The sequence below is a fragment of the Vicugna pacos genome, chromosome 11, assembly GCF_048564905.1.
Source record: "Vicugna pacos chromosome 11, VicPac4, whole genome shotgun sequence".
In the NCBI taxonomy this organism is placed as follows: Eukaryota; Metazoa; Chordata; class Mammalia; order Artiodactyla; family Camelidae; genus Vicugna; species Vicugna pacos.
This window is the reverse complement of record NC_132997.1, coordinates 37,378,803-37,405,562: the sequence shown is the minus strand read 5'-3', so window position 1 is coordinate 37,405,562 and position 26,760 is coordinate 37,378,803. Positions and strand designations below refer to the sequence as shown.

The 26,760-nt window shown below is 56.0% G+C and overlaps 1 protein-coding gene across 2 annotated transcripts; it reads right to left on the bottom strand.

Annotated features, from left to right (window-relative positions):
• Positions 1-24: 24 nt before the first annotated feature.
• On the bottom strand, positions 25-26,760 carry OGDHL (oxoglutarate dehydrogenase L). 2 transcript variants are annotated; one of them, XM_072971151.1, is made up of 23 exons: positions 26,620-26,760; positions 23,002-23,206; positions 21,086-21,256; positions 16,896-16,998; positions 16,343-16,458; positions 16,041-16,195; positions 15,145-15,291; positions 13,736-13,826; positions 11,024-11,203; positions 10,716-10,844; positions 9,771-9,950; positions 9,367-9,519; positions 8,712-8,814; positions 8,027-8,155; positions 6,797-6,947; positions 5,815-5,942; positions 4,731-4,909; positions 3,529-3,600; positions 3,279-3,404; positions 3,100-3,172; positions 1,581-1,744; positions 1,257-1,411; positions 25-782 (listed from the first exon to the last, which is right to left on the bottom strand). In XM_072971151.1, the coding sequence occupies exons 2-23, from the start codon at positions 23,203-23,205 to the stop codon at positions 659-661; spliced, it is 3,033 nt and encodes a 1,010-aa protein (XP_072827252.1). In that variant the 5' UTR covers position 23,206; positions 26,620-26,760; the 3' UTR covers positions 25-658. The 2 variants fall into 2 exon arrangements, with proteins under 2 accessions (XP_072827252.1, XP_072827253.1); XM_072971152.1 differs by lacking the exon at positions 21,086-21,256.

Below are 26,760 nucleotides of genomic sequence, written 5' to 3'. Positions count from 1 at the left end.
ACAACATGAAATGACAACAGGAAATCTCTCTTATGCATTTTTTAATTTCTCTGTTATTCGGTTTTCTACTTTGGTACACGTGAGCTGCAGCTGTATTTCACACAGAAGCTGACATGTCTCATTGTGACACGCCCCATAAAACAGAGCATGTATAAATCACCTGGCATGGTTTTGCTTCACCTGGTTGCTATTGCTAAAAAAAAAAAAAAAAAAAACCTCTATTTCTAAGAGCACAAAAGAGAACATTTCTTGAATCTACAGATGCATGAGGACAAGGTGTACAGCCCTATCTGCCAGGATGGGAGAGAGAGACCAAAGATACAGGCCCCCGGGTAGCTGGCTGTCTGCAGAGACATGAAAGACACAGACGGAGAAGCCACACAGAAACTCCAGAGAGACCAGGGCACCTGGGGAAACAGCCCAGAACTACAGCCCATTTGTCAGACCCCTCTGGCCTTCTCCGCCCTAAAAGGTTCTGAAACAAAGGACAAGATGGCATGATACCCTGGTTGGCAATATCTACTCTTTGGCCTTGATCACCACATGGGTATGTTTTATCCTGGGGCCCCTGACAGCCCCTCTCCTGGGCAGGAGAACCAGCCAGCCCCCAGTGTCCCCAGCGTCCTCAACGAACCCCACGGCAAGACCCAAGCAGGCTCTAAAATGTCTTGCCCTCAAAGGCCTGGAGATTGAAGGCAGTATCTAGAAACTTCTTCAGAGACACCAGGTGAGTATTCCTGTTTCCCGTGGCTGGTGCCGCCGCTGGGTCTCGGCCAACATACCTGAGGGAGAAGAGGTAAGCTAAGGGGTGGGGTGGGGGGGTCTGGGCCTGGCCTCACTGCTACCCCAGGATGGTGTGGGGCCTAACCCTGATCATCCTGATGCAGAAATGAAGAGCCCGAGGTTCCAAGGGACTAAGTCACCGGCCTAAGATCAAAGGCAGGAGATCTGAGACATGCAGGAGGTTTTCTAGTTCAGTTCCGGCTGCAGAACGAACACAGAGGTTTACTCTCTGTGAGGTGGAATTGAAGAGGATCCCTGATGGGGAAGCCACTTTGTCCCCGATGATCGCAGTGCTAGCGGGGACTATGGGGTCTGACTCCTCGGTTTCCAAGGCAGCCCAGAGAAGGGCAGTGGACAGTTCTGGGTCACACAGCAGATGGGGAGGGCAGGGCCAGAATGGGGTCTCAAGCTCACAGAGCCCCTCGGGCAGACGCCAGGGTAGGTGGCAGGCCCCCCGGCACCCAGCTCTGTACCATATGGGCCGCGCCCGGCCCAGGATGGTCATGAAGCGCGGGCTGATGTAGTCGTAGTAGCCCATGTTCTTGTGCTCCTCCTGGCACCACACCAGCTCCGCGCCCGCGTACTTCTCCGCCTCTCGCTTGATCAGGTCGAAGGGGAACGGGGAGATCTGGGGCAGCCAGGGAGAAAGGAGAGCGCAGTCAGGGAAGGGGTCAGGCCCCCTGGAGAACAGCCACAGCTGCCCTCATCGGCCCCAGCCCGGGCGCACTGCCCAGAGCCGGGCGGCTGGCGATGTGGCCTCGCCCGTCACTCTGAGCGGGTGCGGGGCTCGAGTATACCTGCTCCAGGCGCGTGACGGCCACCTGCTCGTCCAGGCCCTGGCCGCTCCGCTCCTTCAGCAGGTCGTAGTACACCTTTCCCGTGCAGAAGATGAGCCGCCGCACCTGCTCAGGAGCCCGCGCCGCTGCCCCATCCTCAGGAATCACCCGCTGGAAGCTGGTCCCTGGGGGACAGCAGGGCATGGCAGGGGCATCGGCTCCCAGAGGGGCCAGGGTGGCTGGGGAATCAAGCCCCTGTCCCTGGCACCTCCAGGCTCTCTCTGGCCACTGAGACAAGCCCCAGACCTAGATCTGCAGCTGCAATAGGAACATCTTGAACCAAACAACGGAGCAGGGGACAGAGGACACCCTGAGATGTCACAGGCGAGGGGTGTAGACAGCAGCTGTAGCCTGGGTCTTGGGAGCATCAAGGTCTAGGGTGATGGGTAGAATGAGGGGAAATGACAGGGAGAGGCCCTGGAGGGGACAGAGAAGGTGATGTCACCTCCCCATCAGACAGCATCACTGTCTGTCCCAAACCTGCTCCCAGGCCTGCTCATCTCCTGGGCACACTCAATCAGCCCACCCAGCAAGCTGGAAGGCAAACCCTGCACATTCCTTCCTCCCTCAGCCCCAAAGCCAAGTCCCCATCTCCACATTCCACTCCCTTTCCTTCCTGAGCTCATGCTATGCGCTAGGCGCCAGACTACACACATTACAAAAACCTCTGAGGAAGCCACCATAGGGTCCCTGCATCCCAGGTGAGGACCCCGAGGCAACGAGGATAACTGGCTAACAGGCTGCACCAGCACCAGGTGCTCAGCCCGGGTGGTCCAGCCCCAACGCCACAGCTCTGAACTGCTGGCTCAGCCACCTGCCACACCTGAGGGGATGCCCACACACACAGGTGAAGATGAGCCCCTGACTATGCTGCTGAGGTCCGCCTGGCCAGCCCCTGCCCCTCCCCCTACTACCCAGAACCGTTTTCCCAGACAGCTCTGCTCTGCCAAGTCTCAAGGCGCCACACCTGCCCCTTCCTGACCCTCCACTGGGTCACATTTAATTCCAAGACCTGGTCCTTCCAGTGTTTATCTGACCTCCAACTCCCAGATCAATGAGGCTGAGAGCTATTGGAGAGGGTGCTGGGTTGCCAGGGCCAGTGATGTCTGTTTGGCTCACAAGTGAAGACAATGGATGAATGACGGATACTCAGCGTCCCACGAACCAGGCAGACCTCCACCAGCCTCCTGCCGCAAAGCTCTTCCAGTGTGGCCAGGCTGGCCCTGCTGCGAGGCTTGGCGGGGGCCCGGTGCACTCCTCTGGCCCTGGTGCTTAGCCCAAGTGACCCAAGCAGGCCCAGCGACCTGGCCGCTGCACCAACCTCCCAACCCACTTGCTGGTGGGGACCATGCCAGGAGCTGCTGCAGGGCCGGCAGAGCCACAGACAGATGAGGATGGAAGAGCCCCAGGAGCAGAGGTCACACCATGGGCCACCAGGCCTCCCCATCACCAGGCCCCCCTAACATGACCAGGCACTTACCAGATACCATTTGGTCAAAGCTGGACTTGGCCTCTGGGTGTCTCAGCAGAGATTTGGGTGTAAAGATGATCAGCTAGAAGGGAAACATGCCCAGCTGGCAGCTGCCTGCCGCGCCTGGCCGGGGCTCCCTGCCCTTGGCCCCTGCGCTGTTACAGTGACGGCCGAGGCAGGCGGCTCACCGGCTTGCGGAAGGGCAGGAGGATCTGGCGACGCAGCACGTGGAAGTAGCTGGCCGGCGTGGAGCAGTTAACCACGATCCAGTTGCAGTCGTAGAGCTGTCTCACCTCGAAGTCCTGGGTGAATGCCTGGAGGGACGGGGTGTGGCTGGGAGAAGGCCCACCTGTGGCACCCACGCCCTGGCCTTGCTGGGCAGAGCAGGGTGCGGCCCGGTCCCGGGGAAGGGTGGGCGGGCGGACAGGCAGCACTCACGGGGTAGGCGTCCGAGTCATCGTTGCTCATCTGCAGGAACCTCTCGGGCCTTGCTGAGGAGTGCTCCGGGCCCTGAAAGCAAATGCCAGATGGCCCAGGCAGGCCAGTGTCTGGGGGGATTGGAGACCTGTCACACAGGACAGGGACCCAGGACTCAGGGGAGAGTCTGGAGGGCTTCTTGGAGAAGATGCCCTCACTGTGGAGTCTGAACCACAGAAAAGAACCAGGAATGTGGGACAAGAGTAGGGAGGGTATCCTCAGAGGAGGACCCAACCGGAGCCGGCACATGTGTGAACATGTGGGGCAGAAGGAAGAAGCAAAAAGGCCAAGTTAAGACGCTCTTTCTCTAGAACATTCTAACCTACAGCAGTGGCCATTCACTGAGCGTCTGCTATGTGCCAGACACAGTTCTACACAGGACCCCACACAGGATGATAGGCGGCGTGTAAAGTGCTCAGCACAGCGAGACCTGGCTCTGAGCAACAGTGATCAGTCCCTGACCGGATGCTCGGACCAAGCTGAGCAGGCCCGCAGGGACATCCATGGCAGCTGAGCAGCGGCCCGGCCCGCCTCACTCCATGCAGCCCCTGCAGCCACCACGGTCCCTCCCATCCCCCACCTGGTCGGCGGCGCACCCAGCAGGGCAGTATCCCATGATGGGCTGCTCCTCCCTTCTCTCCCCCACTGGCCTGCACATCCCCACTTCTCCCCACGTGTGGCTGCACAGGCCAGTCCCCAAGGAGGCAACCAGAGGACAGGCAACCATGCAACATAGGTTCAAATCTCAGTTCCGAGCTGTGTGACCTTGGGCAAGCTACTCCACCTCTCTGTGCCTCAGTTCCTCCTCTGGAAAGTAGGAACAGGATCGACCTCCTTAAGTTATCATAAGGGTTGGAAGAGTTACTACACAGAGAGGGTTGTAAACAGAGCCTAGCACAAAGCCACACTCAGACACATCAGTTACATCTGTTGCTGGAACAATAGTGTTGTCACCTTCACCAGTGGTCACACAGACACACGCAGGTCCCACCCTGAGGACCCATGTGGTTGGAGGGGACTGGAAGGGGCAAACCCCACCCCCACCCCTGCAAGCAGCCAAGGGTCCACCCAGCCCCTCCCAGGCTGGCCAGAGCCCACCCAGCCCCCATCACCACCATGGCCCCCGTCACCACCGTGGCCCCCATCACCACCGCGGTCCTCACCATGCCCTCCATGCCGTGGGGCAGCAGCAGCACGATGCCGTTGTGCCGCACCCACTTGGCCTGACCCGTGCTGATGAACTGGTCGATGATGCACTGGGCCGTGTTGTGGAAGTCACCAAACTGGGCCTCCCAGAGGACCAGGGCGTTGGGGCTGGCCATGGCGTAGCCCAGCTCAAAGCCTAAACAGAAGATACTGAGCTAGAAGTGGCCACACACTGGCACCAAGTGGCAGTGGCTCTGGTCAGACCCAGCCCTTCCTCATACACCCTCCCCACTCCGCCCGTCCTGCCCAGCTGGCCAGAAGAACCCGGGGACCCTTAGGGCTCCAAGGCCAGGATCTCCTTTCCTGGCAGCTGGCAACATGCCCAGAGATGCTACCTTCCACCCCAACCTCACACATGGCTAACTTCAGCCTTATCTAGACCAGGAGCCAAGTCCAAAGGTACTCTGGGGAGGTAGCAGGGACCATCTGCCAAGGAGCCCCCCAAAATATATGCAGGGCTGCTAAGAGGAAGGGGAAGGGACAGCCCCAGAGGCAACGCCCCAGAAGGGGTGGCCAGTCTGGGAAGAGGCAGAGGGAGGAAGCGGGCCAGCTAAAGGTCCAGCCAGGAGGGTAAGGGGCCAGTCAGGGGAGCCTAGAGAGGGGCCCTCGAGACAGGGCTGCTGGGTGTGGGAGCAGGGAGAGGGCGATACAGGGGTCAGGAACATGGAGGTGGCCAGCCAGGCTCAGGGCCAGTCAGTGGCAGCATCCCACAGTGGGCTCTGTGGGGTTTTCTGTCTGGGCCCACTGGTGCCCAGGCACAGGCTCTGATATCCAGAGCCCCCACAGGCAAGAGTGCCCCCAACTGGGCTCTCTGAGGGACTAATTGAGATAGGACCTCATCTCCCTTGTGGCCTCAAGTGGGAGCAGCCCAACCACTGTTCCTCAGGGCCGCCCAGGACCCAGGTCCACCCAGGGGCCTCTGAGCCTCTTCGGCCCCTCCCAGCCCCAGACCCAGTCTGTGGTCAAAACAAGAAAGACAGGACACCCGGAGGTGCAAGGCCCTCTCTGGTCCCCCGACCGGCAGACAGAGTTCTGACCCACCCAGGACTCCATACTCCGAGAGAGAGCTGTTGCACACAGTGTAAGGGGCCTGGTCAGGCCAGAGGTGGTTCATCGGGACACACGTCCTCCGGTCCACTTCCTGGTCGTGGAGAACATGGTGCCGGTGACTGGAGAGAGACAGACCGGGAAGGGAGGAGAGGCCGGTGGGCTGACACTTGCTCACGTAGAGTAGGTGGTCCAGGCAGCAGGAGGCAGGCAAGCCTCCATCACTGTGCCAGGACACCTGGCAGAGTCCCACCAGATGGTGACACCAAGAAAGCCAGAGTGATCTGGTTCCTCCCCCAGGCATCCTCCCCTCCCACTGGTACCCTCACACTGTGCCCTGGGGGTCTTGGAGCACAGACATGAGAGTCTTAGCTTCTCACCTACAGAAGGGACCTGATGAGATCTGCCCTGCCGACCTCCAGGATGCTAGGTAGAGTCTGAGTCCCTAGGAGGCCACACCCCAGGGGCATTTCCCCTGCCCAACCTGCTAGTCCCTTTACCAGCTTGCCTCTTCCTCCCAGAAGGGAGGAAATGCGACTAAGGGGGGCCCCCTGGGTGAACCTCAAGCCTCATGAGGACTGACATGCAGCTCAGGGTGCAGGGAGGAGGACCCCTGTGCCCTGGCTGGAGCAGGGCCAGCAGTGATGAATGACTGGGACAAGGGAAAGATGGCCCATTGAATCCTGGAAGCCATACTTCATGACTCACATAACATAGCAGTGACCCAGTCAGGATCCAAAACAGAGGAAATGTGACAGGGATAAGTGACAAGTGTAAAGTCTGGACTTAAAACTCAACAGCAAGCAAGCAAGATGGTAGCAGGGAGCTGGCTTGACAGTAGTTCACCAAAGGAAAAAAAAAGATCTTGAGGACCATAGATGACCACAAGGCTTGACATCAACCAACAGCTTGGGCCAAGCCATCAGCTCTCCATGCTTGCCTGGTGGGGACAGAGAGAAAGCCCCACAGCCCTCACCTGAACGTGCCCCTCTCCACGTCCTGCCCGCTGAGCCGCACATGGATACCCTCCTTGAGCAGGGAGCCGAAGGCCATGTACTCTGCCAGCGCCCAGTCCACGGTCCGCATCCTGGTCAAGTCTGCGCGGCCCCGCAGGATGCGAGAGAGGCCTGAGGTAGGGAAGGGCTAGCCTGAGGGGCGCAGGGGCCTAGCCACCTGCCTGGGACAGCCATGGCCCCAAGACCTAAGCCAGGTGTATACAGACTCAATGTACACCCCTCCCACAGAGCAGGGCCCTGCAGGACACAGGAGGCCCAGCGCCAGGCCCCCTTCCTCCAGCACTCCCCCTCTAGCCGAGATGAAGGGCTGGCCAGAGCCCGCAATCCCACCAGCCTCCCTCCCTGCAGGAAGGAGCAGATGCCTCTAGGGGAGCATCTGCCATGTGCACATACTGGCCACATGCACTGTTGGTTACATTTCTCAACCCCACGGGAGAGGTGCCAACTTAGAGGGGTACCCACCCTCCAGATGAGAAGACTGAGGCTCAGAAGAGGGAGGTCACTGACTCACAATCAAACAGCTATAAAGGTACTTGGGTTTAAGCCCAGGCACCCGGCTCAGGCTGGGCTCCTGTTGGCCCTACACCCGCAGACCCACTGTGATGTACACACAGCCAGTGCCCCAAGACACTTGGGCCTCCAGGCACATGTGGAGGAATCCTCTTGGAACTCCCACAGGCTGGTCAAGGGTGCACAGGTGCCCCGCAACCACCACAGGGGCCCTCCAGGCTGCCTGAGCAGAGGCCACAATGGCCCTGGCCAAGAGGTGCAGCTAATGAGCCCCCACTAGCCCAGGGTGGCCCTCTGTCATCCATCCAAGCCCAGCACTCCTGCCCTCTGACATTCTGGACCCAACCGCCCCCTCCATGGGAAGCCCTTGCTTCCCTGCTCTCCTGCTGCGTGATCCAGGGCGGCCCCTGGCAAAGACCTGGGGAAAATACAAGGTGTCCCACATACGCCTGGTCACCGGCATCCAGCTGGGAGCGTGGCATCCGCATATATTTGCCCTGAGAGGAGCTGGGGTCACAGGCACCTCACAGGGCACGAAGATGTCTCTGAGAGCTCAGCTGACCCGCCCAGGACTAAGGGGGATGCAGGCCAGGCCCCCGGACGCCTGACGCCATCTCCCTTCGGACAAGGTATCAGGTCTGGGACAGCAACCCACACTGGAGCCCACCCATCGACCTCACCTGTGTGGATCTTAAAGTCCTCCAGGGGCACAGAGCTGGCCACTTCGCCGATGTGGGTCAGCACGTCCTCAGGAACCCCCGTGGCTGGGCATGTCATGCTCTTGGGCTCCCCGTCCACACTGAAGAAGCCTGAGAGGGCAGAGGCTCTGTGACTTTTGGGGGCAGTGGGGCCTCAGACCCCAGGGTCAGCCTGTCTCCCCAGGACTCGGGGCCAGCCACTTCCCTAACACCAATGGCACTCAAACTCTGCACCCATCCTGGGGACCTGGGACAGCTCACAGTCGCAGCTCAAGCTCCGACACCTACTCAACATCCTCCGGTGGGAACCTGCAAGGCTCTGCCCTGGGCCCAGCGTCACAGCCACCTCGCTCCGCCCCAGAGAGGCCCGCTGAGCACCCCTCCTCCAGGGCTCTCTCCACCTGGCTGTCCACCCTCCCTGGCTCAGCCCTCCTTTTCCAGGGGACAGCTGGTCACATGTACTCTGAGGGCGATGCCATCCCCTGCTTCCTGGGCCCACCCCACCTGCAGGAGTCAGCTGCACACAGCATCAGAGGGCTCAGGGACAGAGCCCACAGCCTCTGGGCCAGAAAGCGACAGCCTGCACCCAGGGCCACTGCAGTCCTGGCCCCAGGGCCACTGCCCAAGGCCCGGGCAAACCCCTCTCAGCCGCATGCTGCTCACTCACCAGGCCAGGGGGAGTCCAGCCAGTGCTTAATATGCAAGATCTTTTTATCCTTGGACCTGCCATATGCCTCCTCACAGATCCGGTCATATTTGGCGATTTCTTCCTGAAATCAGGGTGAAGGCATGGATTGAGGCAGTGATTCCTGGGGTAGCCAGAAGTTGGGTCAACCCAGACTCATAACCCCTGGTCCCTCTCACCACACTCTAGAGGAACTCTCTGCCCACTGGCCTACAGGGGCCTTACGGCCAGAAGGCAAAGTCTCAGAGTTCAAGGGGATTCCACTCAGCAAGGGACTTGGGGGAACCTAGGGAAGACTCACAGTCCTTGCTCTCAGAGCTCCCTAAAGGTGAGAGGACCAATACATCTCCAGATAACTGTGGGGACAAACCCAGCTCAGGGCCACCTCCTACAGGAAGCCTTCTGGGACTCCTGCCTGAGGCTGGGCTTCCATGGCATCGCAGCATCTGCTGCATTTCACCAGGCTGTAAATGTTCTTGGTCCCCTGGCCACCTTGATAACTGGAGGCTCCTGGGGACAAGGACCATACTGGCTGCTTCTTTAAATCTCCAGTGCCCAGCACAGGGCCAGTAACATCAGCAGCCACCCCAGGGTCTTGGCTCCAGCAAGGCTGACCCCACACCCTGATGAGGCCCACCTCGAATTCCTGCAGGGTGACCGTGCCCTCGGCTATGAGCTTGTCGGCATACTTCTTCAGCACGGGCACCTGTCTGTGGATCTGCTTGTACATGAGTGGCTGCGTGAACATGGGCTCATCCATCTCATTGTGGCCGCGCCGGCGGTAACAGACCTGCAGGGGCAGAGGGGGAAGGGGGCTCGGTCCTTGCGCCCAGGCGGTGTGGCTGTTGCAGTCACTGCACAACTGGGCACATCTGGCAGGCCACACCCTTCAAAGCCTCCAAAGCCCCAACTACCACCCATCACTGAACGCCTCGCCCCCAAGCCTCTGCAAAGACTGCCCTCAGCAGTACTAAACCTGCCACCCAGCCCCAACTGCCAAAGATGCTACAGACCCAGAGCATCCAGCACCCCCAGACCTACCAGATCCACCACGACATCTTTATTAAAGGTGTTCCTCCACTCAGCCGCCACGCTGCACACATATATCACGGCCTCTGGGTCATCCGCGTTCACGTGGAAAATGGGTGCGTTGACCACACGGGCCACGTCGGTGGGGTACGGGGAGGAGCGGGCCATCCGGGGGTCTGTGGTGAAGCCAATCTGCGGAGCAGGAGGCACTGAGAGCTGGATGGGTGACCAGAGGGCCATGGGGCCAGGGATTCTTTGCCTCCAGGCCCATAAGGTGTGCCCAGGACAGGACAGGGTAACAGCAGACAGCCCCCAAATCAGACACAGCAGCAGGTCCCACAGGGATGGTAGTTAACACCATGGGAGTTGTGTCTGCTCTTCCTCCTGCCATCATTTCTATACAGTGGGAGTGCGGAGAGCGAGCCGGGGTGAAGCCCAGCCCCGCCAGTTACTAACTGTACAATCCGGGCCAGGTATTTAAATTCCCAAAGCCTTGGTTTCCTATTAAAAGGGCTCACTAACTCACGGGGTTATTCTGTGAAGACTAAATGATGTAATGAGAGTAAAGCAGTTAACCCAGGGCTTTATAGGTTTAGATGAAGGGCTGGCATTAACCACAGCTGCCTTAACAGCATAGGTTGTAAGAGTTGTGGTCTAAGACTGACTGGGTCACGTGGAGCCAAAGGCAGCATTTAGTTACATGTCCAGCCTCTGTGCTAGGTGCTGGTCACAGCCATCTTCCTCTGTCTTTACAGCTGTATCACCTACAGCATACACACAGATGTGTACACCTCCCGATTTCAGACCAGGAAACCGAGGCTGGAGATCCAGCATCCTGCCTGAAGTCCCCCTGGGAAGTGGCAGAGCAGTGGGATCAGAACTAGGGCCATCTCGCTCTTCCCCTCAAAGTGCTGCCTGGATCTCAGGGATGGACAACACTGATGGTCCAGCACTCACCTGGTTGTTGACGACCACGTGCACAGTGCCATTGGTGGTGTAAGAGGGCAGGTCACTCAGGTGGAAGGTCTCATAGACCACCCCTTGGCCGGCAAAGGCGGCATCTCCGTGGACCAGGATGGACATGACCTGTGGGGCCGAACGGCAGCCAGGAGGAGCCCCACTGCCCCAGCCTGTACAGCCTGGCCCCGCCCCCTGCACCACAGAGATTCAGGGTCCGCCCCCTCGGAACCCCGCCCGCCCCCTGTACCTTGGAGATTCAGGGCCCACCCCTCAGAACCCCTCCCCCAGGACCCAGGCACACTCACCTTCCTGCCCTGGGCATCCCCACGGTAGAACTGCTCTGCCTTCGTCTTCCCCTGTACCACGGGGTCCACGGCTTCCAGGTGGGAGGGGTTGGCCACAAGCGACAGAGTGATGTTCCTGTTTGTGACTCGGTTGATTCTCTCGTGGTACATGCCGAGGTGATATTTGACGTCTCCAGAGCCCTGAAGGTTGAGGTGGGCCGTTATGGACCTGCCCCCACCCCCATTCCCATCCCAGACACGCAGGCCCACAGCGGGGCTGGGACATCCCCTGGATTCTGCTCCTTGGGGAGGGCTGTGTTGTCCCTGACTCACGCCAGCATCCCCCCCACCCCCCACCCCCATCCTGGCACACTGCCCTCCTTGCCCTCCAGGCTGGCCTGATAAAGGCAGGTGGGTTCCCCTGGGCCTTGGCTGGAAGGCTGGACCAGCCACTCCCTCATCAGAGCCCCTCCGCATCATCCTCTCCCCATCCAAGACGGCAGAGAAGGGGAGGGGCCGGCCAGCCTCAGGGAAAGCAGAGAAATGAAGGGCGGCTCCCAATTGGTGTTGAGGCCGCTGGTCAGGCCTCTGCGCAAACACTGGAGCAGGACCTCTACCTAACTCTTTATCCTGAAGTAGCTAAAAATGTACACACAGCAGACAAAGCCACCGCATTGGGGAAAACATGACATATTTTCCGATCTTGGAGTCAGGAAAGCCTTTCTAAGCAATGTACAAACCCCAGAGGCCATAAAGGATAAGACAGTTAAAACTTAATAAATTTGTTATGGGGGAAGCAGATCCACGCACAGTATTTGAGAGAAAAAAATAAAGCTGAGAAACATATTTATCAGACAAATACAGCCAAAGGGCTAACTCCTTCAATATATAAAGCACTTTAACAAATCAGTAAGATAAAGCTCAAAATCCCCACAGAAAAATGAGCAAAAGCCAGTAAGAGGAATTTACAGAAAAAGATTACATGGCTTAAAAACAAGGGAAAAGATACTCAAATTCGTCACAAAGAAATATGTTCAGATGCAGTCACTTTTGGACCAATCGCATTGGCAAAGGCAGAAAGGTTCGACAGAGTAAGGGAAGCCGGGGGGCTGGGAACCTCGCCCACAGGTGGGTGGGCTCACTGATGTCTGCAAGCTCTTAAGAGAGTAATTCAGTCCTGCCCTCTCAGCTCCAGCCACTGCGTTTCTCAGATACCCTCTAAAAATGCACTCACACACGTGTGCAAAGATACTCATTCCACCACCTAATGCCCATCAACAGGAGACAGCAGAAGCCAGAGGGGGACCTGGAGCTTGGAGAGCTCCACATGCTGCTACGGAACAGTGATAGCTCATTAAGTGAAACCAGCAAGGTGCCCGGCAGCATCGCAAGCTGTTCCTCTGGTCTTTTCCAAATAAGGCTGTTCTGGACAAATCCATGCGTTTATAGTACGTGGAACATTTCTGGAAGGACACACAACACAAAAACTGACCACGGTTGTGGGGGAGGGTAATAGCTCAGTGGTAAAGTGCATGCTACACAAGGTCCTGGGTTCAATCCCCAGTACCTGCCGTGAATAAGTAAAAAAAACACCACAGTGGAGCCTCTGAGGAGCAGGAAAGAGGTCTCATGGGGGAAACCTACTCTCATTGTATTATCTTTTTTCAAATGATGCTCTTATTTTTCTTTCAATTAAAAAAAAAGTAAAAATTTTAGAAGTATCCTTTGGCCAGGTTTTACGGTTTACATACACGTCATCTCTGATTCTGTACAACCATTCGGGGGGCAGGAGATTTTTATCCCCATTTTATAGAAAGGCACACAGAGGCTCACAGAGATTAAGGTACTTGAGCAAAACGAACATGAATGGCAGAAAGATTCTGGGCTGGGAGCCAGCAGATGTGGATTCTAGTCCTGCTCTGGTTGAATGTGCTGGATGACGCTAGAGTAGTCACTTAATGTGATTTATTTTTACAAACCATGTACCTGTGATGGGTGCCAGGGCTTCAGGGATGAGGCCCCTGACCTCACCCTGCTACCAGCCTGAAGGGGAACACACACACACACACAACAGAGAAGGCCAGAGCAGAGGTGGTTCTGTGAGCAAAGGAGGCATAGTGGAGGGAGTGACAGATTCGTTGCCTGGAGGACCTGTAAGCCACCAAAAGGGGAGACAGGCAAGAGTGAACAAGGCAGAGAGCAGAGGAGAGAGGAAGACTTCCTGGGCTGAGGGGCCTGCGTGGGCAGAGGCCTTGGGGTGTGAGGCACACGTGACATGTATGTGTGCAGGAAGGGGGCGTGGTCAGAAGAATGTCTCCTCTGCTCATCAGTGGGCACAGGAAACCAACCTATTGCCCAAGGCAAACAAGTGAGTGAGGCAGCCCTTCCAGGCTGGTGGACAGGACACTGGGCACAGAGGCATGGCCCCAGGAGCTGAAGCAAGTAACTCGGGCACTTCCTGCACCTCTCTGGGCCTCAGTTTCCCTAGCTGGAGACAGGGAGGTTGGCCCAGATTTTTCCAGGGCTCTCCCAGGTATCAGAGACCATAGCACTTGCTCCAAAATGCCTCAGGGACCTCACGCAGGCACCCCAGCCTCTCTCCCACTCCTCTGCATGTCTGTCCATCTCAAGGTCTCTCTGAGCCTGCAAGCTCCCCCAGCCCAGCCCTTCCCCCAGTCTACCTCCCAAATAACCAGTTCCCCAGGGGCTCTGGAGCCTTAGCTTGGCACCCACCTCGTCTGCTGCCTCCAGTTTGGGGTCAAACTGGCAGAAGATCTGCTCCAGGTCCTTGCGGATGACGTTGGCCAGCACGTTCAGCCTGCCCCTGGAGCCAGAGGGGCGGGGCTCTCACTTGGCTCAGAGGCCGCCCCCCACTCCCACCCCCCAACAGGCCCTAGCATAACCATGCTCCCTGCCTACCTGGGACCTATCAGGACCAGCAGGGGGACTGAGGGGGGGACTGCCCCTCCCAGGTAGAGCCCCAGGAGCCCTCTCATCCTGTCTCCATCTTATAAGGCATGTGAGCGGTCCCAGCCAGCCAGCTCCCCCGGGGCAGGCAGATGTCCCTGCCTGTCTCAGACTCAGTAAGCCCTGGTGAGCAGGGAGCCCCCCAGCCTCAGGGCAGCGTATCCACTCCCCCAATCCCTGACCCAAAAGCTGTGCCCAACCCAGCACCTTGACCCCAATCTGCTAACGCATCACAGCTGCTCACACACGGCTCCCCACCCCAGCCCAGCGGTGCCATGAAGCAGGATGGGGAGGAGGGGCCTGGACTGCCCCGAAGATCAGGACCCACCAGAGGACCTGTCCAGAGGATCTGGTCTGAAGGGAGGGTGGGGGAGGAAAGCAGCTGGGGACCAGGGATTGTCCAGCCCAGCCGAACTTTCTTCCCATCAGGAGGCAATCTATTTTGGGGTGGACTCCAGCCTGATGAGGGCACAGGGCATGACTCCGAACTCGCCCTCCATGGCCTGCCAGTAGATGCCAGCCCCAGGCCCGCACACACACCCTGGCCTGACCTCAGCCCCTCATGGCCCTGGGACAGAAGGACAGCCTTCTTCCCATGGGCCTCTCTCCTGCTCTGCAGGGACAGGGCTGGGCGGAGCCACAGGAGCTGTGTGACAACGGCTCCCTGGAGCAAGGCCCTCCAGCCTCAGAGGCCCCTCCGCCACTATGGAGGCCTGGCCTAGAGCAGCTCTGGGCTCTCAGAGCTGTCCTCAGGCTGACAGCCTGCCGAGCACCACCACACAGTCCCAGAGCTGCCCGACACCATCCCCTCCCACAGTTCTACCCAAGCCATGTGTGCCCATGCCCTCAGACCTCAGTGCCAGCTCTGCCTGACCCTCTGACCAGACCCCGGACACTTCTGGGCCCCTCAGAGCACAGAGTCTGAGAGGCAAAGCCCCATAGGGTGGGGACATCCTCACACTGCATCTGGATGCTGCAGGTGCTTGGCTCTTTCTGTGATGAGCAAGCCAGTACCCAGGGACTCTGAGAACTTTCTGGACCTCTTTGTCTCTACCACCAACACCCTTGCTTTGATTTTCATCGCCCCCCACCCCAGATGGCCCCTGATCCACCTCAGCTTGCTGGGCCTGGAGAGAAAGCACAAGGCTGAGGCAGGGACAGGGGGAGGGGCCCACCTGTGTGGCATTCCCAGGATGACATTCTCAATCCCCATCTCACTGGACTTGTCGATGATGGTCTTGAGGGCAGGAATCATGACCTCACAGCCCTCCAGGCCAAACCGCTTCTCTGAGGACCACTTCCGGGCCAGGAAGTCTTCAAACCTGCTTGGGAGGGAAGGGGACAGGTGGAGAGGCTAGGGCTCACGGGGGCAGCTCTGGAGGGCTTGTGGCAGGATGCCAGGACAAGGGAAGCTGCGGAGCCACTTCTCTGTGCACAGACCAGGACCTGGTACCGACACCACGATGCCCCCACCAGCAAGGAGCACAGGTCGGTAGGAGGAGGCCAAAGGGTCCTCCCAGATTAACCAGAGACCGCCACCTGCACCCATTCCCAGCTACCACCCTCTCTCCCCCTTCCAGTCAAACTGCTGCAACTAGCCATTCCACTGCTCCCAGCCCTCTGCCCTCCCACCCACATATGTACTGGGGCTCTCTCACGATGCCCCAAAGACCTCAGCATGGCTCAGCTCAAATTCCAGCCCACACGTCACTGCTCAGGGATCCACTCTGCACCCAGCAGCTAGGCCAGGTGCTCCTCCAGGCCCCTGTGGTCCTGGGCAGACCCAGCTTCGGCGAAGTCCGTGGGCAGAGCCCAGCAGTGCCCACCTGCAGGCAGCCGCTGCTACACTCACTCCACGCGGGGACATCGCTCTGCCCAAACATTCCCATAGCCACTTTCTGCCACTTCCACCGTCACTCGGGGACGTGTTCTCCTGGAGCCCCATCCAGCCCTGCCTTCCCTTACCAAGCACCCTCCCAGTTTCTTAGCCAGAGCCTGGGACATCTCGTACCACCCTGGAGCAGCACCCGCTAGCCACTTGGGCTTCCCGGGGCGGTGCTGAGGGCCTGACCTCATGGAGCGCACCAGCCGCGCCAGCAGGGTCCGCTTCTCCTCGCTGGAGAACTGCATCACGCCAGGGGTCTCGAACTTCTGTCGGATCCACTGGCACTGCTCCACGTCATTGATGAACATGAACTCCAGACCGATGTGCTGGCAGTATGTGCTCTGGGGGGACAGGGGGACACTTCACTAGGAGTCAGGAAGAGGACTGACTGCCTTGGTATCTGGGACAAAGAAGGCAGAGCCCTCCCTCCCCTCTAATGCCCACAGAGAGCTGCCTCAGGTGTGCCCGACACACCTGCCTGCACTCACCTCCAGACGCCGAATGATCTCGCGCAGAGAAAGGGTGTGTTCGGAGCCCCCAATAAAGGTAGTTGTGGGCAGCTGGAATTCCTTATCCAGGTCAGCCTCCCGCAGGTCGTAAAAGGCTGGAGAGGTGCACCCAGCAGAGCCCCGGGCAGTAGAGAGGAGATGGGGAGCTCAGGCCCAGGTGGGGCCCAGCAGTATCCCCTGACCTCCCCCACAGTGCCCCCAGCACCCTCCTGCCAGGTCCAGCCTAAAGCTCAAGGGTCCTCTGCCTGCAGGGCACAGGGCACCAGAGTCAGAGCCAAGCTTGCCGCCACAAGGGTGGGCCGGGACAGGTATCTCCTGCTTACTAACCGTGGTGCACCAGCCAGGGAAAACGGGAAGACATCTCTTGAAGGGACACCATGCAGTAGATGGGCAAGGGCCAGAAAGAAGCCTCCTAGGCAGCTTGCTGAACCCCAGGACTCGGAGGCACTACAGGCTCACAGCCCCTCACTGGACACAGGCACACACTGGCTCTGGGGTTGCCAGGGCAATGGGAAAGGGTACCGACTCTCACCCAATTTATCGATGGTTGTGATTAAGTCTGAGGGCACAAAGGAGTCCAGGTCTGCGTCCAGAATGCCCAGGGGGTCCAGCTGGGCCACATGGTGGCCCCGGATCTGGAGAAGGAGAAAAGCTCAGGGTAGGGCTGGGACACAGCTGGACAGACCCTCACCAAGAGGGAGATTCTGGGCACTGGTCCCCACTTCCCTTGAAAGCAGTTTCAAGTTTCCACCTGTCTCCAGCATCCAGGCCCTGAAGTTGCCCCTGAACCCCACCATAGCCATTGAGGTGGCAGGAGCTCAATTCCGTTTAAAAGTACAACATGCAGCTTTCAAAAATAGGAAAGAATGCACACACAAAAGTAGTTACTACGGTACTATTAGTAATCGGAAAATTCTAGAAACTTCCCAAATGTCCATCAACAGGAGACTGGCATATGGGTTTGGGAAATCCACACAGGGAATACTACCGAGCTGCTAAAAGGAATGAAGAAAATCCCTAACTGCTGCTATGAGGTTGTCTCCACAAAATAGTTTTAAGCAAAAAAAATCAAATGATAGAAAAGTACGTGTGGTAAATTGCCCATTATCTAAGAAAGGGAAGAGAGAGGTAAACATCTATATTTGCATATATTCATACATATTTGCATAAATCCAAATGAATATATGCTTTAGAAGAATAAATAATAAAATAAGAATGCCATAAAGTAAGAAAATTATTATCTATGGGGAAAGGATGAAATAGGGTAGAAGGGCAGGGCTAGACGCTAGACTTTTAAGAATATACCTTGCCTTGAAGATTCGACTTTCGGATCTTAGTAATATTTTATATCACTATAAAACAAAATTAAGTATTAAAAATTGAAAGTAAGACAAAACAAATGAATTAATGCATCCATCTGCTGGCATGACTACACAGAGAGGAACTGTTCCAATTGACTAACAGAATAGTCCCCAAAGACAAACAGAACTGCAGGAATAAAAAGATCATAAATTCATTTCTATTACTAATCAGCGGTGGTAGTATCAGAATTGTATTCTAAGACTGTCGTGTGGGGATTGTGGGAAAATCAAAGAAGTCATTGTATTGTTGCCTTTGGGAACCTCTATTTTTGGAATATTTAAAAAGAGATGGTGTAAGACTGATGAGGTCAACATGGATGTCCCTGGAGAATGTCGTTCTAAGTGAAGTAAGCCAGAAAGAGAAAGAAAAATACCATATGATACCGCTCATTTGTGGAATCTAAAAAAAAAAGGACATAAATACAAAACAGAAGCAGACTTACAGACATAGAATACAAACTTGTGGTTGCCAAGGGGGTGGGGGTGGGAAGGGACAGACTGGGATTTCAAAATTTGTAGATACTGACAGGCACATGCAGAACAGATAAACAAGATTATACTGTATAGCACAGGGAAATATATACAAGATCTTGTGGTAGCTCACGGTAAAAAAAATGTGACAATGAATATATGCATGTTCATGTATAACTGAAAAATTGTGCTCTACACTGGAATTTGACACAACATTGTAAAATGTCTATAACTCAATAAAAAATGTTAAAAAAAAAAAAGAAAGAAAACCTGAACTTGAAAAAAAAAACAAAAAGACTGATGAGGTCAGGGACAAACCCTAAGTCCTGCATTTGACATACACAGAAGCGTCAGCATAAACCCATAGAGTACGGTATCTTTTTTTTAAAAAGATATGTATTTCCTGGCTCTAACCACTGGAAGAGCCAAGAAATCATGACCAAACCAAGAGCAGTGAACACTTCCCCGCTCCCTGGAGAACTGGCTGGTCAGAAATGTACAAGATGAGCTCAAAGCATCCTGTCCTACCAGGGAGCGAAGGGGTGCTCAAACACCACTGGGGCTGCCAATCGGGACACATTTTGAGCAACGGTAAGGATAACACCTGTAACAGACTGAAACTCATCAAAGATGTTTAAATGCATGCATGCATACCAACTAAGAAAAACCTTTATTGGCCATCTTTTGGAGGATGCTGGGGAACCATGTCTTCATTTTGAAAACCCGTCAGTAAAAGAAAAATTAAGCCTTGATCCTGCCTTTCCTATACAATTTGTACCTCAGGATAAACAGAGCTGACAAAGGGAAGTTTCTCCTGATAGAAGTATTTCAGGTAATAAACAAAGAAAGACAGAATTAGAATATCACCATTTTTACCACTCAGTGATTTAATGTGTCCAGGAAATAATTATCCCCTGAAGTGCCCATCACCACCAGGAAACTGATTGTACAACAACAAGAAAATCAAGTCCTTATTGGATCAAGCATCTGGATCTAACTACCAATTTACAGAAATGACATGGGACACAGGGACAGATGAAGGGACACCTTGGGGACACAGTCAGCAAAATCCAGACTCAAGAAAAGTCTGTAGGACAAACAACCTGGTTTCTTACACACACACACACACACCCCCCCACACACACACAAAACACACACACGGCAAGGAACACAAAAAGAAATCAAGAAGAACCCATGGAGTGGTGTACAAGAGACTTAAAAGCCATGTCAACTTATCACAACCTGTGGCTTTACTTAGATCCTGATTCAAACAAGCAGTAAAAAGAAATCCTAAGACAAACAGGCCAACATGAATACCAACTGGGTCCTTGATGACAATAAGGATGACTGCCATGCGCAGGTGCGATAATGCTAACGTGGGATATTTGTATACTTTTTAAGGCGCCTTTATCTCTGGAAATGTGTGCTGAGATGTTCAATGAATGAAATATGATGCCTGGGACTTGCTTCAAAATAACCAGTGGACTGTGCCTGGAGCCAGAGGTGGGTGACAGATGAATCAAGACTGGCCCTGTACTGATGGGGGTGGGGTACCCGACACAACTTTTCTTTTATATGCTTGAAAACATCCGTAAGAAACAACATGGGTTTTTTTTTTTTTTTATCAGTATGGTGTGCAGATGATCCAACCCGGGGCTCAGCCTCCAACGGGCCTGAGAGGGGCTGTAGTCCACCCCATCCACCCTGGGGGGGTGGTCGCTGTCAGGCCCACCATTGGGCAGATTTTTTACCATACAAGAACAGAATAACACGCCTGAATCCAGAGACCACCCTACTGGAAGGGCTCAAGGGCTGGGTCTTGGGTCATGAAAGAACAAAGCGCAGTAAAGAGTTGGGAATGGTGCTTAGAAGCTAAGGCCCTCAGGCAGCTCTCGGAATGTTACCTTGTATTTCACATAGTTTTATATTCCTTGTTCTTCATTTTCAAAGTCAATTTAGCCAGCCAAGAACATAATTACCACAACTGCTGTTTGCTCGCAGGTGGCCCACGATCCACAGGTCCCAAGGCCACGGAGGGAGCCCGGTCCTGCCCACCCTTCCTCTTCCGCCCCAGCACAGGGAAGGTAGCTGCCATCCCACGCAGGGCCTCCTGCAGAGGCAAAGCACTGTTTCCATTTGCTAAGCTCCCCCACCCCACTCCCCATTCCTGCATTGGCTTGAGGCACTCTCCCATGAAGTCTCTGCCAAGGGCCGCGGGATGCCCTCATCCCTCCTTCTGAGTGTCTCTGAGACAAGTTTCTCTTAGGAAATAGCTTCTGCCACTGTTTCCCAGAGAGATCTCAAGTGATTACCTTTTGTATGGCGTGAACACCCAGAGCAGCCCTCTAATTAGTCCTGTGCAGTCAAGATCAAGCATATGGAACATCATTAGGACTCTGACAGAGCAGGGGCCCAGCCTGGAGACCCAGCAAGGGGACCTGAGTCTCCAGGACAGAGCAGCTGGTAGGGGGGGAGCTGCTTACTGAACTGGTTCCACAAACAATAGTTAAGCACTTGCTGTATACCAGTCCCTGTCCTCCTGAAATGGTTTGTCAAGGAGAAAACAGACATTAACAAGGATCAATCTCCTCACCTTTCATTTGACACTCACTGAAACCGATCGTTCACTAAGTACTCTTCTAGGTACTTGGGCACAGTGGTGGGAAGACAGACAACACTCCGTGAGAAAGACCACAAACAAATCAGTCTGTGCAAAAATTACAGGGCGAAGGTAAGTGATATGAACGGCAACATGACAAAGAGCAGGAGGAGGGGCCAGAGGCACCAATAGAGGACTCGGAGAAGGGCTCTCTGAGATGACACCGGATCTGAGCTGGCCTTCCCGCTGTAAGCACCTGGCCACACCCAAGAAGCCAGTCCAGCCGCTCACCTGGTAGGCCCGGATCAGGGACTGCACAGCCAGGTGGTCCTCCACCAGCTTGCTGGTCTTAGTCCAGCTCGAGACTGCCGGCCTGCTCTCAGGGATGACAGAAGGGGCCTGGGGCTGAGACAGGCCATACGGGGCTTCCTTGCTGGCTTTCCGGAAGAAGCTGTCCCAGGACTGGGCAGGGGAACAAGCAAGAAAAGAGCCCGGTGAGGGTCTGGGAGGAGTAGGGGGGTGGCCCAAGCTGGGGGCCCGGGGGGCAGTGGTGTTCCTCCACCACTGTAGCTCTCAGGACCTTCCTGGAGCCTGCTGAGAAGACCCCTCTCAACCAGCCTAGGCCCCCTACCTAGATCCCAGACCTCTCCAGGACCCAGCTTGGCAGGGAGTAGGGGAAGGTCATAAATTGTGACCAAGGGGCTTCTACCCCTAGGAGAAACATGTCCTCACACACTGCGGGTTGGAGGTAGCCTTCGTGGAGGGCAATTTGGTCGGCAGGCCCTCAACACTTTAAATGAATGTATGTTTTGAACTAGCAATTCCACTGCCAGTAATTTACAGATGTACTGGACAAATGTGCCTAGATGTAGAAGGATGCTCCCTGCGGGGCAGTTGATAAAAATGACAATGGAAAAAACAATCTACGTGGTAGATCAATAGGAAACTGATGGTAAATTTAGATTCTGGAAAATTATGTAGTCTTAAAAAAAATAAGGTGCATTTATTATTGTAGATGTGGAAGAATTGCCAAGATACGTTGTAAAGTGAGCAAAGCAGAAGAGGAGGATATACGGTTTGCTACTGTGCGTGCAGAAGCAGTAAGCAGATGGGCATATGCACCAGCATCTCCATGATCCGGTAGAACACATATAACCGTGCTTTCTTCTGCACCCTCTCATGCAAGACTGGTGGGGGAATAGGTGGTATGAGCCCCGTGGAAAGCAACTTGGCAATACCCATCAAAATGACACACACAGATGCCCTGACCGACCATTCCGCTGTGGGGAATTTATCCTACCAGTTAGCTGCACCCATGCAAGATTCATGTACACTGCAGCACCAGTCACGACAGCCAGAGACTGAAATGAAATGAGGCAGATGCCTCCCTGGGGACGGATGTGATGCATCCATCCAGATAGTGGAATACTACACAGCTGAGAAAAAGAACGAAGCTCCTGAGGTACTGATGTGGAAAAATCCTGGAGATAAGCGCTGAGTGAAAAAAGCCTGGGGCAAAACAGTTGCTGTTCCATATTATTTTTTTGTAAAGAGGGGAATCCAGAATGTGGTTTGCAATGTTTGCCTAAAGAAACTCTATGAATAGATACAGAAGAAACTAAGACTAGAATGAGGGACAGAGAGGTAGGAGCTGAGCAGAGAGGGGATGGATTGGGAAGGAGTCTTTTCACTGTAGAAATTCATACTTTTTGTTTTTGGATCATGTGAATGTATTACTTTCCTCTGAGGAGTGTAAGTGAAGGAGGGAGAGCAGCTTCACTTTTCACCCTGGCACCTGACTTTTCTTTTTTTTTTTTTTTCCACCATCAGCGGTTATTTATTCTATTAGCTCAATACATACATAAACATTTATGCTCCTAACTACATAACAAGGGGCCATCTGGAGACAGCACAGCATCACAAAGGGGGCAAGGGCAGGTCTCAGACCAGGTGTGGCTGAACAGGGCATTGTCAGGGCTTCTCAAGCCAGACCACCACCCACTGGCTGGTCCAGCAGCAGGAAAGCAACGGACTTTCCTCACTCAATATGCAGACCAGGCTCTTTCACCAACAAAGACACAGGACTTGAGAGGGAACGAAACCTGCCGGAGATCGCACAGCAGGCCAGCTGCTTCTCCCCCCGCCCCTCCCCAAGCCTGGCCCCAGGAGCCCCCCTCCCACACAGAGGGCAGGGTGGTGGTGCTGACCTTGTGGACACTCTGTGGGTTTTCCAACCAGGCGAAGTACATCTCTTCCATGTAACTGGAGCTGCCTCCAACTTTGCTGCTTGGGAAGGCGGCGGGTGGCCCAGATGATCTACTGCACCAGCTGAGCCTCTGGACGCCATGTGGGGCCAGGAGCCTTGAGGTCTGTGCTCCAAGCCGGGATGGCAGCAGCCTCAGCTGACTCATTCTGGACACAGGCAATAAGGGAGAGGCATAAACCCACAGGACCAGGACGGAAGCAGGCTCTGGCGGCCACTTGTCCACTCACGTGGCATTTGTAGGGCCTACCAGGCAGCTGGCCTTGGGATCGGCAGCGACCGGATACAGGTGAGTGGGACAATCAGCCAGCCATCCTGACCACCCTGAACTTGGGCAGAGGAGTCCTCCAGGGGCTGGGTGTGCCATGCCCAGTCAGGAAAAAGCAAGAAGAAAGGGGACCGGCTGAGCTACGCTCTCTTGGGAGGCCTACAGCACCGTTGGGTCCCCAGTCACTAACCCAAAAGTGACCAGTGACTTCCCCTGACTGTGGTATCGACCCCGAGCGCCCTCCTAGGCCAGGAGGTCAATGACATGGGCCCCACTTCACACTGAGGAGGACTGACGTCCAGAGAAGGAAAGGGCACTGGGGAACGGTGAGGGGCTGACCAGCGGCAGGCCTCGTGCCCAGCTGAGCTCGCGGCCGCAGCCACCCTCTCGCCCCCACACCCTGACCAGAGCTTACGCTCAGGACCAGCACCACTCAGGATGGCTGACAGCTCAGGGGGTATGTACAGGCTGGAAGCCCACTCAGACTGGAGAGAAACAGAATACCCCACTATTGTCACCTGCTTTTTCTCAGAGGAAATGCCTGAATAACAAGCTTTCTTTCACACGGGGGGGTGGGGAGGCTTCCTCCTCCCCTCAGAGGACTGACTTTCTAAGAGAAGAGCCTCCTCTTAGAACCTCTGCTCCTCCACCCTGCCCTCTGCCCCACACTGAGAGCAGAGCCCCCTCCTCTGCCCCAGCACTGCCCAGACACAGACACAGCTCCCTCCGAATACTCACTAATGCCCATCTGTCCAGAACCAACCCACCAGGGGCTATGGAGGCAGGAGGGCCTGCTCCCCCTTGTGCAACTCACTCCCAGAAAGTGTGCCTTTCTGCCTGGGCCTGGTCCTGAGTCAATGCCCCTGGGCCCAGGTGTGCCCAGCCAACAGGGCACTACCACCACCACCCTCACCAGCCTAACCAAGCCGCCAGAACCTCCTGGCTGGACTTTCTCTTCTACAAGGGGTCGGGCCCCAAGGCAGGGCAGGGCCAGCCCTCCTAGCTTGCCTCAGCCCTCTTTCCCTCCAAACTCACACGAGGCAAGGGGAAGGGGGTGGGCTCCTCAGGGCAATCAGCAGCAAGTCTGAACAAAGGAAAATTCAAAAGCAAATATATATTCCACTGCAGGGAGGAACGAGGTGGGTTTGGCTGGAACCTGAGGCCCGAGTGCCCCACGCTTCCTTCCCATATGCTCAAACCCAAAAACTTTCGGCTACATGCCCAGCCCCACCAGCCAGTGATGCCAGGCCCTACAGGGAGGGCTGCTAGGAGCTGGTCCCCCTGGAGTGGCACCTCTCCAGGTGCTGGGTGGCGGCTCAAGGCCTGGGCTCTGGGGTCAGAGGGCCAGGGTTCCAACCCCTGCTCTAACCCTGACTGTCCCTGAGGCCTGGGCAAATACGAGGCTGTTACCCCCAGCCCAATGGCCACAGGGCTCAGGAGCTACTGGCTTGGGACATCAGAAGAATCTAAACAACCCAATGGGGAAGTTCTATCATCCCCATGCTAGGACGAAGGAAACCAGACACCAAGACCATCCAACACAGGAATAAAAATAAGAGGACAATTAGTGAGCACTGATTCTGGGGCAGCAACTGAACTCATCTAACATTCTCAACAATCTCAAGAGGTGGGCACTTGGATTAGCCTCATTTTACAAATTGGGAAACTGAGGCACAGAGAGGCTAAGCTGGTGAGTGATGGGGTTTTGCATGGTTTGGGGACCTGTGCCCTCCTCACTGCAGAGTCATGATGTAAACCGAGGCTCCTCTTAAGGACAGTGCTCTTTCCAATGGCTACAGCCAGCTCTCTCTGCTGGCACCCTCCCCACCCCCACGGGCTGTGTCCAGCCTGGCCTGGTGTAGGAACACTGTGTTTTACAAACCCTGAATGATCTGTGCAGCCACCGGACACTGCCGTGGACTTCACCCGGCCTGACAGGAAGGCAGCTGGCCAGCCGCCCCTGCCCCAAACCCAGCAGGGCTCGAGGACTCAGGAGCCCTGGAGGGCTGGGGACAGAGTCAACCTCAGTAGCTGGAGCCAAGGCCCCAGCCAGCCCTGCCAGGTCCTGCCTACACAGGTGAAAGGGAATTCCTGAGTTCAGGTCAGGCACCCTCCACACCCTCTACCCAGCCCATCCTACAGCGGACTAACAGGCAGGTTGCTCTGGGCAGCTCTTGGGGACAAGGTCAGTACCATCCCCATGCCCCACCCCTAGAAGCATAACAACTGCAGACATTCCTGGCCACTAAGATTCCCACATGCAAGGCCCTATCAGCACTGCCCTGGTGAGGACCGCTCTGCAATATGCCCATTGTAGAGATCAGTTAACAGATCCTCCCCCAGATCTTGAAGCTGGGCAGAAGCAGAGCCTGGACTCACGCTCCTCCAGGCCCACTCTGGCCCCACATTCTGGGAATTAGGGGTGGGGGAGTTCTCAGGAATAAACCCCAATTCTAGTTTACTGAACCCAAGAGAAGGCCACTGCGGCAGAGTCTGAGGTAGGAAGCAGGGTAGGAGCAGGGTGTGCTTATTTCCTTGGTAGAGATGGAGGGCCTGAGCTTAAAGCCCAAAGGTGGGGAAAGTACAAAGGTACATGCGGCCTGTTCCAAGAAGCTACCGGATGTGTGCAGAGGGGCTGCAGGGGCCGCCAAGTTCATGGTAGAGGGGCATCACAGCACCATGCTGGGCCCTCAGGGTCACCCCCTCCCCCCCACATTTCCCTAGGGAAGGGAGAAGCAGGTCCCAGGCTGACTGCGACCTCTGATCAGTCTTTCCTCTCTCAGAGCCTCAGTTCTCCCATCTGTGAACGGAAACCGTGGTTAAAACCATCTATAAGGGCTCTGCCCACCATGAGGTCCTGAGACTTCGATGCTGCCTGCGTGTCCCAGCAGGCATATAATGCTGGACCCTCCCTATTCCCAGCGCCGCTCTCCACAGCTCGAGAGGAGCAGCAGGCCCCTCCCCACGCCGCGAAAGGCAGCATGGACAGTCTGTAGTCTGATGAGAACCCACGCTGATGCCTGAAACCCCACCGTTAGAGCGTCGCTCCTTTACAAAATACTGCACTCGCAGGGTTGGATGCACGCGAAGGGCTGGGGGTCTTTGCGGAGGCCGCGGCCAGACAATGGCGGAGCCAAGGTCATGCTCACACCTCCTCCCGCTTCCCGGGGCCCGGCTCAGGGCTGTGGGCAGCAGCGCCCCAGGACCCAGGAGACGGGAGCAGGGTGGCCACCCCCTAGACAGCGGGAGAGGAAGAGGCACAGGGACCTGGAGGCGAGGGGCCGCTGCGCTCACCGGGCCGGCGGGGGTCCGCGCGGCAACGCGGTCCGGAGGCTGCGGGTCAGGGGGCGGCGTGCAGGTGATGTGCGGCGCGCGGTACCAATTACCCGGGTCACGTGACGCGGCGCGCGCCCGGGAGACTCCGCGCGTCGTGAC

Bases quoted from the DNA above. Each gene is read 5' to 3' on its own strand.
- OGDHL (XM_072971151.1), bottom strand. From the start codon at position 23,205: ATGAGTCAGCTGAGGCTGCTGCCATCCCGGCTTGGAGCACAGACCTCA. The intron at 16,459-16,895 runs GTGAGAGTCGGT...GCACCTCTCCAG, and splicing joins CACAACCATCGATAAATTGG to CCTTTTACGACCTGCGGGAG. The intron at 8,156-8,711 runs GTGAGTGAGCAG...CTGCCCTCTCAG, and splicing joins GCTGGACTCCCCCTGGCCTG to GCTTCTTCAGTGTGGACGGG.